This window comes from Drosophila eugracilis, unplaced genomic scaffold, assembly GCF_018153835.1.
Source record: "Drosophila eugracilis isolate 14026-0451.02 unplaced genomic scaffold, ASM1815383v1 contig_2155, whole genome shotgun sequence".
Classification (NCBI taxonomy): Eukaryota; Metazoa; Arthropoda; class Insecta; order Diptera; family Drosophilidae; genus Drosophila; species Drosophila eugracilis.
In genome coordinates, this window is record NW_024573039.1 from 232,892 (window position 1) to 248,947 (window position 16,056).

Consider the following 16,056-nt stretch of genomic DNA (forward strand, 5'->3'; position numbering starts at 1 on the left):
CCCGCTAGACTTCACACCCCAAGTAACCAATGGAGGTCAGTCGGCTATCAGGAAATCGCACTCAGAAACAATATAATAATAATATTCATATATTTATTTGAATCACTTTTACGTATGCACATTGCTACATACAAACTTAACTTGAATAATGCGAAAATGTAGAAGAAAACTTTTAATCAATTTTATCCCTCGCTCTTGGCTCAAAAAAAGAAAAACGTTTAAACTCGAATGACAAATTAAGAACTTTCGATTTAGCTAAATTTTGAACGAAGGCAGAGGTCTTATAAATGCCCATGTCCATTCAACTGAGAAGGCACGTTATTTATATAACAATTTGTGGTTTCATTTTGAAAAACAGAAAAAAAAACTTAGTATCAAATATCCAGTTCACTTGGTATCACGCAACTTTTCCACAGCGGGCATCGAGAATTCTGGAGCTGGGTTTGCTGGCTATTTTTGTATTTATTTATTTTTAATATCTCTTACGTATGCACATTGCTACATACAAACTTAACTTGATTAAAGCAAAACTGTAAAAGAAATCTTAAAATCAAGAGCGAGCTCAAAAAAAAAGAAAAAAAAAACGGTTAAATTCGAATGACAATTTAAGAACTTTCGGCTTAGCTAAATTTTGAACGAAGGGAGGCGTCTTATAAATGCCCATGTCCATTGGACTGAGGTGGCAACTAATTTATACAACAACTTGTGGTTCCACTTTGAAAAACAGAAGAAAAAACATTTTAGAAAGTATCAAATATCCAGTTCACTTGGTATCACGCAACTTCTCCATGTGCTCGCGGAAGCACGGCGGGCACCGAGAATTCTGGAGCTGCATTTGCTGGCGATTTTTGGTGGCCTCGTGGCAGTCCATGTGATAAAGGCCACTGCAAAAATGGCAGTACATCGCTTCGGGTTCTGAAAAACAAGCGTAAAAATGAAATTAGAACAGGTTTTAGGAACAAAATTAAATCTAGTTATTTAATATTTAATATGTATGCATATTTAATTGTTAAAAATTTTGCATATTAATTAATCTATAAGACTGCAAAATCGGTGGCTTTCGTCACCAATTTTTTTTATTAGCTACTAGCCTCCGTCATCAGCTTGACCCGTTTCTATATAATGATTTTGTAAATTAAGGTCATTGGAGAAGTTGACGAACTATTGGTCGGACTCAAGCGAAAAAAAAAAACTCAGATTATGACTCACCAACACGCCGTTTGCACTCTCTGCACTCGCGGCATTTTCGACACTTGGAGGCCCCGCCCTCGCCATGCTGACAAGATGATACTACAGATCCTGCTCCTCCTCCACCGCCGCTAGAGTTCTTCTCTGTGATCTTGTCCGGCGATTTGCTTTTACGTGTGTAAGCCCTCTTTGAGTTAGCTTGCAACCGCTTCTCCTTCGGCGATAGTAGGAATTCCGGTTTATCCTTGACCTTCTTGTGACCGCGAGTACCCAAGACCAATGTTTCCATTGCATTTAATTGCTGGCCATAGTGGAAATCCACACCGCTGGCATTCTGAACGGTGCGACGCTTCCGCTTGGAGTGGCGTTGATTAAGCTTCTTAAGCACCTCTGGCGTGTATAGGCCAAAGAGGCCAAGGAACGACTCCTGGCCGTAATCCATCGGCAAGGTACGAATCTCGCGCGGTTCATCGCGCCACTGAGCGGCAGATGCAAAAAGCCTTTGCTGCTCCTGCTGCAGCTCCGCATTGGAATCATCGGAGCTGCCGGACGGAGATACCGCTGGCTGCGGCTGCGGCTGAGAGTTTGATGTGAGCGTCGGTGAGGATTTCCTGCGAGTGTTTTTGGTCTTAGCCGAATTGTTCTTCACTGGTATCTGAGGTGGAATTTGTGGCGTGGATTTCTTGGTTAAGGCATTGGGTGCCTGGTTGGCGGCAGCGTTTGTGATCTCCAGCGGTGACGGTATCTTCCTTGGCTCGCTGGTCTTGTTTTTCCGATTGTTTTCCAGACTAGTGATCTCTATATCTTCCTCCTCGTCGAACAAGCGAGGCTGCTGCTTGGTCTTTCTGGCCCTCTTTAAGGCCTGATGCAAGTTCTTCCGGCTCTGGGCCACAACCTCGAAGTCTATTGGAGGATTATTTGGTGGTTGCGGCGGCTGTGCTGGTACTGTCGATGGAGCCACTACTTTTTGTGTTATGGGCGCCAAGGGTGGTGGTGAAGTGGAGGTGATATTCTTACGCTTAAGCGACGTCGAATCCAGCGAACGTTTCATCATCTCCGACTGGGGTTGAAGTGAGGGTGGCACTGATGCTGGTGCCTCCTCTGATTGGGGCCACTGGGCCTGGGGATTAACAGCTGCGATCTGCTGACCTAATCCCTTTACTGGCTGAGCCAACACCAGGGATATATTCTCGTCCAGTTCGCTGAGTTTCAGCGGCGGCACACCAGCTTCATCGTCCTGGCTCAAGAGGAAATGCTTGCGAATGAGCATCTCCTCGTTGTCCCGACACATCACCGACTTCGGATGGATTTTATAGTTTGCATCGGCAATCAACGGCACTACCTGGCTGGAAACGAACTCGTTGGCTAATTCCGGCAATACAGCGATGTTGTTCTCCTTCAGCTTCATGCAGAATCCTTCCAGGTCATCGTTCAAGCGCATCAGCAGGAACTGCTGTTCGGCGTTGATCTCGTACACCTCCTCCTCCAGTTCGTCCAAGATGCGGCGCATCTGTACGGGATCCTAATGGGTTAAGCGAATGGTTTAGTAAGCGTGAGCTTCATATTAAAAAAATGTCAGTGGTTGGATGGTGTTTGCTGGTGGAATCGCAAAGTGCTAATGACCATTTAACCCTCTCATGGCCAACCTGATCAATATAAGTAAACTATTTTGTTTGGTCCGCGGTTTTCTTGTTTTGATAACAGCTTAACTTCTATAATTTTTATATTTTTATTAAAAAAGAGGGACCGAGAAACACGTGGATGCACGAATTTGCGCATTTAAATTCCGAATAAACAAATAGATTTACAACTTTTTGTATGGAATTAATATGATCCGAAATTTATGACATTTTTAAAAGTTTATCAATTTACTTCTGCGAAAAACTATATTTTTTAAGTTTTTTTAGCACGAGAAAAAAAGTGAAAGTATTTATTCGCTAAATTGTGATGATGATTCAGTCTTAAGATGGGGCGCTTGTGCTAAAAGGGCTCAAAGGTCCAACATAAAATATATTATAGATTTAAATTATGACGTAGATCCTTCTTAAATTTATACTTCTAACCCAAATATTGAAAATAAATATTGAATCATAGAGCTTTTAGGGAAATTCTTGGTGTGTATATCATTTCAAAATGATATCACTAACATAATCATTGCTAACGCTTAGCTTTAAAGCTTTAGAGTAACTCCTTCTAGAAGTACGTTCTACATACAGTTCTTTGTGTTGGAATTCAGTGGGTATTTGGGGTGCTTTGCTACAGAAGCCTATGCGTCCACCAGGGAATAAGTGTCGTTGGCAACACTGCTCCCGCCGCCAAACAAAGGCTCTTCTTGTTAACCCACCGCATCCGCCTGTTCCCTGAAGACGTCCGAGACCAACTGTGGGGTTAAGATGGAATTTTGGAATAGAGAAGACAAAGGAATTAAGTAATGCATGTGCCGACATGTAATGCCATCAAAAAACTTACCCCGTGGACCTTGAGGAAGTCGCGCAACGCACGCTGGCAGTAGATAATATCATTTTTCAGATCCAGCGGCAGCACGTAGCACTTATCCATGTAGTACTTAAACTTGGTGTACTCCTTGAGCGTCCGACTCATATTGGCCCGATTATATGGCGGATATATAACGACCGATATAGTGGGAATCACGCACGCGACTGTTGGTTTCGATGCGAATCACTTGTGGGATTTCATTGGCTACTTTTTGGGTGGATTTCCAAACAATTAAACCGGTAACAGATGTTTTTACGAACTAATAACTTAGTATAGTTTCTGCCTGATATCTAGGCAATGCAAGGTGGGTCGAGATTTTCAAGGAATTTAGTGTTCAAAACAAATGGCTCAAATGTGTTGCATCAACTGGCGATGTTGCCAGATCGATGCTATTTCCAGTCCAAGTAAGATAGCTAGTGAAGAGCAAGTGCAGACCAAATTAAAAAATTGAGGTTTGCGATAGTCCGTTTGCATGGGATGGTGTGCAGCAAATTGTTTAGCAGATTAATGTTATGTTTGACTGCATTTACTTAAAATTCTCTTAACAAGAAAACCTGTCTTCTTTTTATATAAGAGTTTTCTGAGCTGCCGTACAACACAGCATTTGAAACCAAAGTTCTAGTGAGCTGGCACAACGGATATTTTTAAATTAAACTCACTACATATCCGGACTGAGTCTGTACTGACTTAGTTTGGACATAAACCTTTATCCGAGGTTTGCTCGAAATCCAACGGATACTTAGATTCAAATCGATAGATACGATGTCTTTACGTTAGTACACGATTATGAAATTATTTCCTCTGACAAATATTTCATATTATTATAAATATCTTAAGACGTTCAAAAACTAAAATATATATTGAGTCGAATCCATTTTGTAGTTTCTCCACTTCCTTTGCTTAAACGAAAACTCCTTTTATCTAACGGCAACTAAAGCACGTGTAATACTTTTCTATCCGTTAAAGCTTAAATTATTTTTACTATCGAAAATGGATCGAAATGTTCGATATATTGATACATTTTTAATAGTTGACCCAGCTCATCTGGTGTAGAAATTTTGTGATTTTTGTGAGAAATTCAAATAAAATTACAAATGGATAAATGCTAAAGCAATTGTCAGTTCTATTTGCAAAACTATCGAAACCAAAATAGCTTCCCAATTCACTAGAATATTCGATAAATATGTTATCGATATTTGATTCAGAAGTTAGCACAGCTCTACTTCAGCAAAGAAAGTTGTGATTTGCGAGGAATTTAGACAGCGCACGTAAAGTAAGTAAATCCCGAATCGAAATATTCGTTTAATTGTTTGTGTGTGGAATAAGTACTGCCTACAAAGGCACTTTTGCAATGTGATTTGTTGAGTGCTGGCAATGAGTGGAATTTGCCCTTCGACGCCTTTAACCCGGCTGCAATATGGTCGACGGCGTCGCTTGCTATTAATTGTGCGGTTTGTCTCGGCAAAACATGCTTGGCTTGCCAACTGGTAAATATTCACCCGTTTCTCAGCCTGCATTTCCATCAGGCAAGTGTTTGCCGGCTGGATCTGAAGCTGCACACATACTGTGGAAACGGGCTTCCAGAGATTTCCCTGCGAACAGTGAACAACGAGGTGGTTGTCGCCGCCTCGTGCTGTGTTCCTAGCTTTTCGGTTTTGTTATCCTTTGGTCGTAACACTCCGTCAGGATGACTAGCTCTTCTTTTCAAACTTGAAACTTGGAAATGGCCTTGTAATTGGGGAATCGAAAGGTCTAACCGATTACCATGCCATGGCAGCGCCGACCGCATTTTGTGAGGTTAAACATGAATCGCAAAAAAACGGCGATGAATTTGCTTCATGTTTCTTCTGCCGGCAGCGCCGCCAACGCCGGCGTCTGTCTGCGTGTGTCTATGCTTGTGTGTGTATGAGTATTAGAATTCGATTTGTTATTTTGAATTTAATGCGATTGCCGATTTTCACGTGAATTGCGACTGGGCTGCAAATAAACAAGAGGCTGCATCATTTTACATGTGTCGGCGTTTTTTTTTTTTTTTTTTTTTTTTGGCGCGCTTTGCGGCGTCCACAGGTTTCCACAAATACATACAAACATTTCTACATAAGCTGTAATTTGCCGGCGTTACAGGCCGCCCTTTGTATAGACAATTCTTTGCTGTTCCGTTTTTTGCTTCTCTCATGGAATGTTGCGCTTGCGCAGGAATTCTGAGTTTCTGATTTCACAATCTTGCTATCCTGAAAATTACAAAATCCAAATTGGCAAACTATGACTCATTCGAAGTCAATTTTCAGCGATTTGCGAAATATTTCCATTTTGTATTGTTTAATCTTATGAAATTGATTCTCATTGATGTTAAAAGTGTTGGAAAAAAGCTTTTCTAAATGATTTTCCCTGTATATTCAAGTTTTTACAAAATCTTAGTTTCTAAGACAATATTTTCAGTGCAATACTGATACCTAATAATCAAAACACGCTTACTGTGACTACCTTACAGCTTTATCAAGAAGGTTTTGTTCTATTAAACCTAGAAGTTATTTTATATTACCGATTTGGCCCTTTATAAATATTATTATTAACGACATTTATATAAGGACTAACAAAGATTTTTAAATATCAATATGAACTAAAACGAAAAACATCTAAGAAGTTTTAAATTTGTTAATTTATAGGCACTATTTTTTTTGTTTGCTAAAATCTTTATATTTTTGTCGTGTAACATTAATTCGATTTGTATATTTAAGGTACAAAGTAACGTTCTTTTTATGACTGGACTTAAATTAGTATTCCTTTGAACATTATGGGTCAGATCGGTGTGTCTTTATGGGTGTTTCTTTTGTGTGACGAAATAAATGTACATGAACTGTTTTCGCATCGCATGAACGTGGTATGTGTGAGGAAGATGTGTGTGATTGCCTGCAAAGTATATCCTTCCGCCTCCCTGACATTCGCCCATACGTTCGTCCGTCTTGGCTGCTGTTGTTGTTTGGTGCGTCAGGAATTTTCGCTTACCTGCATTCGGAAGCAGACCCTGTATCTGTCTCTTTCGCTCGTTATCCTGCGGCCCAGCGGGAGCGGCAGCTGCAGTTATCCTTTGTCGTCATCCTGCTCGCTCCCTTGCCGAACAGCTGGTTGCTGTCCTTGGCGGGCTTTGACGCATCTTTTGTGTACGTCACGTTTTTGGAAGGTTCGCAGGAGTCGCAGTTAGTCGCCTGGCGCTCGCCGAACCATCAACATCCTCGTCATTCCTCCTTGCTCTGCTGCTCCGCTTCTAAGCCGAAGCCTTTAAAAAAAATAAAACAACAAATTGCAAAATATTAACAAGTCAACACAAATCAGTCGAACAATCTCCACAGCTCACTTCCTCCATCAAAGTCTAGAAGACCACGAGTAAAAAAGAAACAGAGTGCTTAGCAGGATGGCTCAGGAAGGTCAGGATATCCCCACATTTAAATGCGTGCTCGTCGGCGATGGCGGTACTGGAAAGACGACCTTCGTCAAGCGCCACATGACCGGTGAGTTCGAGAAGAAGTACGTGGCCACACTGGGCGTGGAGGTGCATCCGCTGATTTTCCACACCAATCGTGGCGCCATCCGTTTCAACGTGTGGGATACTGCTGGCCAGGAGAAGTTTGGAGGACTGCGCGATGGTTACTATATCCAGGGTCAATGCGCCGTCATCATGTTCGATGTTACCTCTCGTGTCACCTACAAGAACGTTCCCAACTGGCATCGCGATCTTGTCCGCGTCTGCGAGAACATCCCGATCGTCCTCTGTGGCAACAAAGTCGACATCAAGGACCGCAAAGTGAAAGCGAAGACCATCGTCTTTCACCGAAAGAAGAACTTGCAGGTAAGTGCTTCAACCAAAGGCAAAAGAACGAGGAACTCCTTCAAATTGATTGAGAATGGATCCAAGCTGAGGCTAGGAATCAATTTTTAATAGTAAACTATTAGTGTTTAACTACTATGAACTACAAAGTTCAAGACAGTATCTCAAAGATAGTTCAAAGTGAATTTGAAGAAGTTAAACAGGTTATGTCTATCCTAAGAACTTGAAAGACTAAATTGATATATGTTTTCTCCTACAGTATTACGACATTTCTGCCAAATCGAACTACAACTTCGAGAAACCATTCCTTTGGCTGGCGCGCAAGCTGGTTGGTGACCCCAACCTGGAGTTCGTCGCCATGCCAGCCCTGCTGCCGCCCGAGGTCAAGATGGACAAGGATTGGCAGGCGCAGATCGAGCGGGACTTGCAGGAGGCCCAGGCGACCGCCCTGCCCGACGAGGATGAAGATCTATAAGCCTATTTATAGTTAACTGAGAAAGATGGCCGGCTTAGCACACAACATACACCACACACATACAAACACACGAGAATCAGGGCAACAGGATAATAGGCGAACAGGAAGATGAACCGGATCAGGAGCAGGCACCAGCAACAACATCTACTGAATAGGAGCAACAACTCAGCAATAAAACACAATCTACAACATTGGAGTGCCAGCAAACGATCGATCTTAACCAGCCAGCAAAGCCCTGCAAGATCTGCCAGCCCTTCTGCCGTCGATCGTAACATATTTTTAGATCCACTCATTGATAAGTCGGTTATAAATGATTTTTTTTTATGATTATATTGTTTGTTTCCATTGCGTTTGCTTTTGGCAGATACTGAGTATGTCTTATTGGTAGAAAAAACAAAACACAGAAAACTTACCCGAACGAAACCCAAGTCAAATAAAAAATCGAAACACGTATTTTTTTAAAACTTGCAACTACTATGTTCTTTTCCAATCGTACAACAACAATAACTACTACTAGAACATCTATAACGGCATTGTGCATGTTAAATAGAAGGAGACGGCAAGCCTTGTGCACGGGAATGAGCGAGAGCGATAGCCCAACAGCAGGCAAATTAACTGTGAACTGTGTCCCAAAGGATAGATAATAACAAATTCAGAACAGGATCACACTTAAAAAAAACAATGAGAAGATAATATATAGAAAGGCCGCCGAATCCACATCCACATGTTATTAATCTAAGAAACTAAAGAAATACAAAATAAACGTCGAAAAAATATTAAAAAAAACTAGCTTTGCTATAAAGTCCGAAATGGAAATAGCTTTTTTGGTAGTGAGAAATAACTTTGGATAATAGCAGTATGAAATAAATATGTTTCATATTAGATAGAACCTATGATACATGATGTCTGGTTATCTGATTACATTTTATTAATGTTCTGGAAGTAAAGTTTAAATCCAAATTGAAATATATCATAATTTTTGGAAAGTTAGTTAGTTAGTTTATTCAAAATGACAATGGCATAACATACATTTAGCAAAGATAGTATTTTTCATTTTCCTTAACTGTTTTTTTGGAAAATCTTTGTAGCAGAACTTCTATTTAAGAACACTTGAGGCAGCAGCCTGGGAAAACGCCTGTAAAGCGATCCTTGTTGGCGCAAGTGATCTTCTGCTGCCCACATCTGCAATGAAATCGGGATAGAATTAGCCCATATTAAGAGGACTATTCCAAAATCAAGTTGCGAGGGTTTTTGGAAATATCATCACGAGCTTAGATCAACATTTTTAGCATTAGGATCTAAATTTAACAACATAAACACTTCGCCATACCCATTTAGTTTTATCTGTGAAAAATCTAGAGCCCATATACTCACTCCTCCACGATGGTCTTGAAAGTGTCTGTGCAGATGGCCCGCTTGAGGCACTTGCCGTCCTTGCCAAAGTCCACATAGTCCTGACCGCGTCTCAAAAGTGGCAGGTACTTAAGGAAGATGGTCTCATCCTCCGAGTTACGGTAAGAGCAAACGGGCTCGCTTACTAATATGTTTAATAATATTAGACTTAAGGATAGTTGTTTGAATATTTTCCAAGCTCACCCGCGTTTGCGGTGGGCAGCAGTGTCTCTGGAAGCAGGAGCGCCATCATCACGGCGGTCACCAGCCACATGGATCTGTTGTGCATCATCGTGGAACGTTGAGAGGTAACTGAGCCGACCGCCGGCCAACCCGTTTCCTATTTATAGTTCCTTTAAATAGCGACTTGGATGTGTTTGTTTGTTTGCAAATTAGCAGCAGTGATTTGCATTTTCAGCTTGATTGAGAGGGGCATAATCCCTCTCTGGCACTATTAATTGTCTAATTGTTTGTCTGGGATGGGAGGAGTCCAGATGCGTAGTTTCTAAGTAATGAAATATTTTGTATTAATATAAGAATTCAAAATTAAGAATTAAAGGAAAGATCCTGTAGATTAATTCTGTTAAAGAGAAATTCTCAAAGAAGCTACTCTAAAATCAATATTAAGATCTCGTATTCCTTATAAGGATACAAATATTAGCCATATAAGAAACAAGGATATTAGTTATATAACAAACTAAGTTTTTCTTTAAAATATGTACATTTTATTTACTTTTTAAGATTTATAGTTGTGCTATAATAACATAATATTAAAAAAAACTTATCCCTATGGATATTTTATAGGGAAATTTATGCATTTTCGTTGATCAACCGATGAACTAATTAAAGTCACCAACTTATACAAGACAAGCTATTAAGAAAGAAAGGACAAGCTAATACTAATCTGTGGATCCAGCCTAGATGTAGTTGCTCTCCGACTCCTGGCAAACCAACTTGGGACAGCACTCGGGGAAGGTGCGTCGCATGTCCGAGGCGATCTTGCACTTGTCCGTGGGCACCAGGTTGTGACGGCCGCAGCTAGGAAAGTTTATCATTAATACATATATAATATAATACTTAAGATCAATATAGCCAAGCTTACTAGCCAATCTCTAGAACGTAGTCCGGCCGACAGTAGATCGATTGGCAATAGCCCTCGCGATTAATCGGCTTGTAGGACTGCTTTTTGGGTATGGCCTGGTTGAGTTCCTCATAGTAGCACTGTCCAGGATAGTCTAAGAGTATTTTGTTATATTAATCCATAAAATATTGTGAATTTATTAACCATCTGGCAAGTTTTAGGTAATCACTTTAAACACAACACAAACTTATCAAGTAAATAAAATCAGAAATAGATTTTTCACTTTTTCTATAAAGATTTCTAATCATTTTGCTAATCACCTGGGTGAACTGCATTCCCGCGGTATGTAAGATCCGCTTGAGCTGCACCACAAATGCCCAGGAGCACCAGAAGACAACCAACTCGCATAGTCACGAAGTAATGTGGACGGGAAATTAAAGTCTGAGATTCCGAATACCAATCTAAAACCAAAACCAAAATCGACTTGGCTGTTGTACGCTACCCGTGCGACTGAGTCAATTACAATTAATTGTTGTTGCTTTTATATAAAATTAATAATAAACATTGTTGTGTATATGGGCATTACCACATATGTGGATAGATATATATATGTATAACTGTATTACTTACACAAAGATACCATTCTCCGCCAGAGGCTTTTGTTTGACGACGACTTAAGGCGTCCGCTCTAGCTCTAGTTTAAATTTAAATTAATTAAGCCAGCCCTGAAAGCGAGAGTGAGATCTGGCGGGGATCGGGTATGAGGCTAGAGGGGGGGATCCCTGGCAGTCAAGTGACACGGTTCGAGGAACTGTGGCAAGGTTGCTGCGCCACAAAAAGTAATCAAAACGCGCAAATAACTGTTTTGTAAATCCGAATTTCGGCCAGCTGCACAGAGAGAAAAAAGAGAATAGTTCTTAAGAATCTAAACTGGTTTATAATCCCTAAAACTATACTAAGCAGTTCGCTTTTAAATTGTAGGTTTTGTATGACATATACAGACAGATATCACCATCATTTTTGCTAAGTGTACGATCTATACAAGATTCCCGGGTACGTTTTACGTAGATGCATTTATGCAAATTTCATGGGACTCACGAGTGCAAGTGCATTGTGGTTGGTATTAGACTGAATTTGCATTTATTAATTGCAGTCGAGGGAAAGAGATGATCTCTGATATCTAAAATATCATATTAAAAACTAAAGAGAATGCATTTTGCATTTGATTGAGAATTGATTTTGGTTTTCTGACGTTAAGTTAGTGCTAGCTGTGGGCTTTCTTTATTAACACAGATCAAGTTCAAAGGTTAGGTTGCGTTTTTTTCTACCAGTACTCATCCATCAAATTTCCTAGAATAGTTCTAGCACTTAAGCAGCAATAAAGTTAGCAAGTTTAGTTATAGAATTACTTACTTGAAGAATGTATTTACCTGAAGTATATTTTCCTATTCTCGAGAACACGGATTCCCTGCTTCGATAAGGCCAGACGCAACTTCCTCCATTTCCAGTTCGAGAGCAAGGCAAACCCCAACGAAATTGAATCAATCGAGGGGCACTGGAGCAGTGATAGAAAGCTGATAAGGCAGGCCCTGCTGTGATTGCCCCCCATATAAGAGATCGCCCCCATTGACGGGCCATTGTTAATTCCAAAAACTAGAGCAACCATGTCGGGAGCACCTTCGTTGTCTGTGGCTTTCGTGGCCTTTCTACTTGTCGCATCGGTGGCCGCCAATGGCTGGAGCACCCAGTATAAGGGTCATACGAAGCATCCAACCATTCCGGAGCATTGTCTCTACGATGAGCTGGACCTAGCTGTTCCGCTTCATGGAAAGCTTCTGCCCTCCGGACATGACGGCTACTGCATCCGGTTGGAGTGCACCGACGATTATCTGCTGATAATCCGACAGTAAGTCCTGACAATTGAAAATTAATCCATCTAAAGTTTTCCATTTCCAACCAGCTGCGACAAACAACCGTTTCCTAAACCCGGCTGCCATCTTTCGGCCAACGACTATGACCTCCAATTCCCCGACTGCTGTCCCCAACTCGAGTGCTCCAGCGGATTCTAGGTTTAGGATAGCTCTATTATTTCATTTTTACAACAATTTCTCATTCTTATGTGGATTTGAGATATAAGCCACAAGGCCCAAGCCACCAAATATTACTAGAATATTAAAGAAATATATTAAGATCTTTAAGAGTTTATATTTTAGTTACAATTTAATGGTGGTATTATTTAGACTGCATCTGTATAGCCCGTTTGAATTGTGGATGTTTTTGTAACCACTTGATAAGCCCGAAGCTACAGCTGCGAAGACGCAATCACTGACACTTTGTGATCTTGACCTTTCAATCTAATCGCCGGCGCGCCCCAAAAGCAAACAACTATATAGTCGGGCAGCTAAACGTTTGACAGATCAGTTTGCTAAATAAGATGAAGTCGGTCACTTTCGTACTCTGCCTGCTTGTGCTGGGCGCCCACTCGCTTCTCGTTTTCGCCGGTAAGTAGGCCACCCACTCCTCCCACATCATATCCTTCACATCCGAGTCTTTGCTCCTTTAGTGGACTGCGAGATTAGTGGCCAAAAACTAAAAACCGGAGAGACATACAGCCCGGAGGGTCGTTGTATCCAGTACACCTGCCGGGGACATAAAAGTCTGTCGGCCTTGGCGTAAGTGCCTTTGAAACCACATAGAACTCTTCTCAAATCACTCACTGCCCTATTCCAGATGCCCAGCTTTGGCGTCTTTAAAGCCCTGTAAACTGGAGGAGGACCTGACCAAGCCATATCCCGGTTGCTGTCCAAAGTTTAATTGCTAAGAACTGTTCCAAAAAGAACGTACGGCTCTGGAAGTTGATAAGACAAACTAAAAATTCACATTTTATGCATATTAAAGACTAATATATTTCTTCAAATAATATCAATAAAGTTGATATTGTTAATCAATGTAACTTAAATCAAATGATACCTCGAAACTTAATCAGTTATAATAATACTAAATTAAAACGGATATCCATAATGACAAACAAGAAAGATTCTTTTTGAAATAATGAGCCAATGTTGCTTACAAAAACCAAAATTGCGCATTTATTTCGAATTCGATTTCGGTTTGGTATACAGGCTTGAACTTAGTCGTATTTGCTCATACATATAGTAAATATACAATATACAAGTTGTGTTCCATGTGTATACATATATAAATATTCTCGTGTCAATTGCCACTAATTCACCATTCACTTGGACATGCACATTGTTTGCTTGCATAACAAGTATATATGTATACATATATATATCTCTGCTTAACTACATATATGAATTTGTATAGTTTTCTAAAATAACGAGGAGATGCCTGGCAGTGACATCCTGCCTCCGGCAATCCCCATTAGATAATTAATAATCGCATTCATTACGCAGACACACACACTTGGTCTTACGTTTACAGATACAGATTAGATTAATTGGTATATGGTAAAGATACAAATACGAGGCGTTCTGCGATCTGCGATCTGGCGCATCTGCCGCAGATTGGTTCGGTTCAATAACTTGTGCCGCAGCTATATAGCATTGTAGATTTAACCGTTTTGTAACCTGAGCTAGTCTAAACATTCTTTAACTATGGTCCGGCAGCCTGAAGGCTATTCATTAAGTTGATGTTGGGTCTTATAAGTTAATACAAATTGCTACTTTTTAATGTGTCTTCTTATGGGGACAGTAAGGTGATAGAATGGGCTTATAACCAGTAATCTTCGGAGCGCTTTTCGAGGCCCGTTTTCTCAATTTCACGTTAAGCTTAAACTAGCTTATCAACTCCATATAATTTCATAGTTTACCAGCTACTTTTAGCTCACAATGAACATGTGAAAATGGGTCTACCATTTGGATAGTACATATTGCTGGCCTTTCATAGAAGCAAAATCGTGTGAAGGACTTTGACTTTTGCAAATTATAATGATACGTTAAATTTAATGTTATAAAAACACAAGAAAATTTGATCAATAAATTTGTTAGAATATATAGAGTATTTTCGATCTTACGCTCTGTTGAGAATGGATAATTTAAAGAAACTAAAAATAAGTCAAAAGAATAAAAAAAATTTTGGAATGCCTAAACAACTCAATTGAACGGCGAAAAAGAAGTGCTTAAGAAAAGAAGACATGCGTGATCTTCTCTTGAGCAGGTTCTTTTGTCTTGAGATAGTCATTAGAAAGTTTTAAGATTAAATTAATCCTATGGCTCACAATTGTGCTAGGATTTCGAATCGCTCCTAAGATGTCTGTTCAATAAATTCGACCCACTCTGTCTATGGTTTGGGGGGAAATTAACCTAGTCGTTAGATGAGGGTGATCCTCGCCTCCTGGTCCTTTTTAGTCCGGCGTCGTCAGTTGCGGCGCCAGCAACTCCTCCTCTCATTGGCGCGCTGCCCGCTCTGTCTCCATGAGGCATTCACGCACCAGGATGCGAGCATGAACAATGCCTCGCTTGAGCCGCTCCGTGGAGCTTCGTGAGCCAGTGTACGTGGGTCTGATATCGCGTCCCATCTCCTCGATGACTGCCAGCAGTTGGGCATACTTGGTCAGTCCGTTACCCGGTCCCACGGACGGCAAGCTGGCCGTAGAGGTCAGCGGTGTGGTGATGTTGGCCGAGGTCTGGGTGGTCACGACCACGGGAGAGGTGGAGGGTGGCGGGTACTTCAGCTGCGAGGAGCTCAGGTTGAGGCCCATGCTCTGGCCATTGTTGGCCGAGGAGGAACCTGAGCTGGAACTTCTTTGTCCGCCGTTGCTGGAGCACATGTTGGCCAGGGAGAGGGCCGCAGCTGCAGCGGCTGCCGGTGTGGCTGTGGTGTTTGATTGTTGCTGGAGGAGTGCCAGCTGGGCCTGGAGGAACTGCGGGGAGTACTGGAGGGCAGCGACGGCGGCGGCAGCAGCTGCTGCATTGGCCGCTGCAGCAGAGCTTTGTTTGCTGGAGGAGCTGCTGTAGTCACTGACGGATGAGCGCTCCCGGTCCCGCTTCCCTCCGGTGCTCGTTGAGTAGTCCGTGGCCGAGTTGGCGGATCCGGATCCTCCTCCCCCGGATCCCCTGGAGTGGTGGATGGCCGAAATCTGGATTTGAGGCTGCTGCTCACGCTGCTCTCGCTGTTGCTGGTAATTGTAGAAATTTTGCACTTGGCTGCGCGGTATCGGTGTCACCGTGACGTCACTCAGCTTGGACTCTACGGCCTGAATGTCCATGATGTCCATTGTGAAGCTAGGTGTTTTGGTATCGATTCGTCAATGTGGTGACTATGTTCGGCTCCAAGTACTTTTCTTTTCTGGGTGTTAAATTTATAATTTTAAGCCACTTTTTTGTATTTCTTTTTGTTTTTTTTTATATGATATCGATATCAATCCTCGATATCAGGCGTTTTTACGCTTTCCTTTCTACGCACAAACAAATGCACTCACACCCACAACCAACTAGAGGCGGAACCACGGTCAATGTTTATACGATGCTATCGATATATACTCAAGTGAAATGCATTATTTTTTTATTTGACAAACATGACAAACAAATTCTAGAGTCAGAAACTAATTAGTTACGCATTAAGTAGTGATATTTA

The 16,056-nt window shown here is 41.3% G+C and overlaps 7 protein-coding genes across 8 annotated transcripts; 3 read left to right on the forward strand and 4 right to left on the reverse strand.

Moving 5' to 3' along the window:
* Nucleotides 1-79: 79 nt before the first annotated feature.
* On the reverse strand, nucleotides 80-4,113 carry LOC108111882. 2 transcript variants are annotated; one of them, XM_017221512.2, is made up of 4 exons: nucleotides 3,658-4,113; nucleotides 3,533-3,568; nucleotides 1,210-2,710; nucleotides 80-915 (listed from the first exon to the last, which is right to left on the reverse strand). In XM_017221512.2, exons 1-4 carry the CDS (start codon nucleotides 3,787-3,789, stop codon nucleotides 764-766), a joined length of 1,821 nt encoding a protein of 606 aa, XP_017077001.1. In that variant the 5' UTR covers nucleotides 3,790-4,113; the 3' UTR covers nucleotides 80-763. The 2 variants fall into 2 exon arrangements, with proteins under 2 accessions (XP_017077001.1, XP_017077002.1); XM_017221513.2 differs by lacking the exons at nucleotides 3,533-3,568; nucleotides 3,658-4,113 and adding an exon at nucleotides 3,403-3,489.
* Nucleotides 4,114-4,857: 744 nt separating this feature from the next.
* On the forward strand, nucleotides 4,858-8,456 carry LOC108111865 (GTP-binding nuclear protein Ran). Its single transcript, XM_017221490.1, has 3 exons — nucleotides 4,858-4,957; nucleotides 7,018-7,531; nucleotides 7,770-8,456. Exons 2-3 carry the CDS (start codon nucleotides 7,097-7,099, stop codon nucleotides 7,983-7,985), a joined length of 651 nt encoding a protein of 216 aa, XP_017076979.1. The 5' UTR covers nucleotides 4,858-4,957; nucleotides 7,018-7,096; the 3' UTR covers nucleotides 7,986-8,456.
* A 505-nt stretch (nucleotides 8,457-8,961) lies between these two features.
* LOC108111868 lies at nucleotides 8,962-9,715 on the reverse strand. Its single transcript, XM_017221493.2, has 3 exons — nucleotides 9,582-9,715; nucleotides 9,360-9,522; nucleotides 8,962-9,167 (listed from the first exon to the last, which is right to left on the reverse strand). The coding sequence occupies exons 1-3, from the start codon at nucleotides 9,667-9,669 to the stop codon at nucleotides 9,086-9,088; spliced, it is 333 nt and encodes a 110-aa protein (XP_017076982.1). The 5' UTR covers nucleotides 9,670-9,715; the 3' UTR covers nucleotides 8,962-9,085.
* A 360-nt stretch (nucleotides 9,716-10,075) lies between these two features.
* Nucleotides 10,076-11,051, reverse strand: LOC108111867. Its single transcript, XM_017221492.2, has 3 exons — nucleotides 10,779-11,051; nucleotides 10,480-10,612; nucleotides 10,076-10,415 (listed from the first exon to the last, which is right to left on the reverse strand). Exons 1-3 carry the CDS (start codon nucleotides 10,864-10,866, stop codon nucleotides 10,295-10,297), a joined length of 342 nt encoding a protein of 113 aa, XP_017076981.1. The 5' UTR covers nucleotides 10,867-11,051; the 3' UTR covers nucleotides 10,076-10,294.
* Nucleotides 11,052-11,789: 738 nt separating this feature from the next.
* LOC108111866 lies at nucleotides 11,790-12,649 on the forward strand. Its single transcript, XM_017221491.2, has 2 exons — nucleotides 11,790-12,364; nucleotides 12,419-12,649. The coding sequence occupies exons 1-2, from the start codon at nucleotides 12,123-12,125 to the stop codon at nucleotides 12,525-12,527; spliced, it is 351 nt and encodes a 116-aa protein (XP_017076980.1). The 5' UTR covers nucleotides 11,790-12,122; the 3' UTR covers nucleotides 12,528-12,649.
* Nucleotides 12,650-12,839: 190 nt separating this feature from the next.
* On the forward strand, nucleotides 12,840-13,422 carry LOC108111870. Its single transcript, XM_017221494.1, has 3 exons — nucleotides 12,840-12,959; nucleotides 13,022-13,130; nucleotides 13,189-13,422. The coding sequence occupies exons 1-3, from the start codon at nucleotides 12,893-12,895 to the stop codon at nucleotides 13,277-13,279; spliced, it is 267 nt and encodes an 88-aa protein (XP_017076983.1). The 5' UTR covers nucleotides 12,840-12,892; the 3' UTR covers nucleotides 13,280-13,422.
* A 102-nt stretch (nucleotides 13,423-13,524) lies between these two features.
* Nucleotides 13,525-15,916, reverse strand: LOC108111864. Its single transcript, XM_017221489.2, has one exon. The coding sequence runs from the start codon at nucleotides 15,695-15,697 to the stop codon at nucleotides 14,867-14,869; it is 831 nt and encodes a 276-aa protein (XP_017076978.1). The 5' UTR covers nucleotides 15,698-15,916; the 3' UTR covers nucleotides 13,525-14,866.
* Between the last annotated feature and the right edge of the window lie 140 nt (nucleotides 15,917-16,056).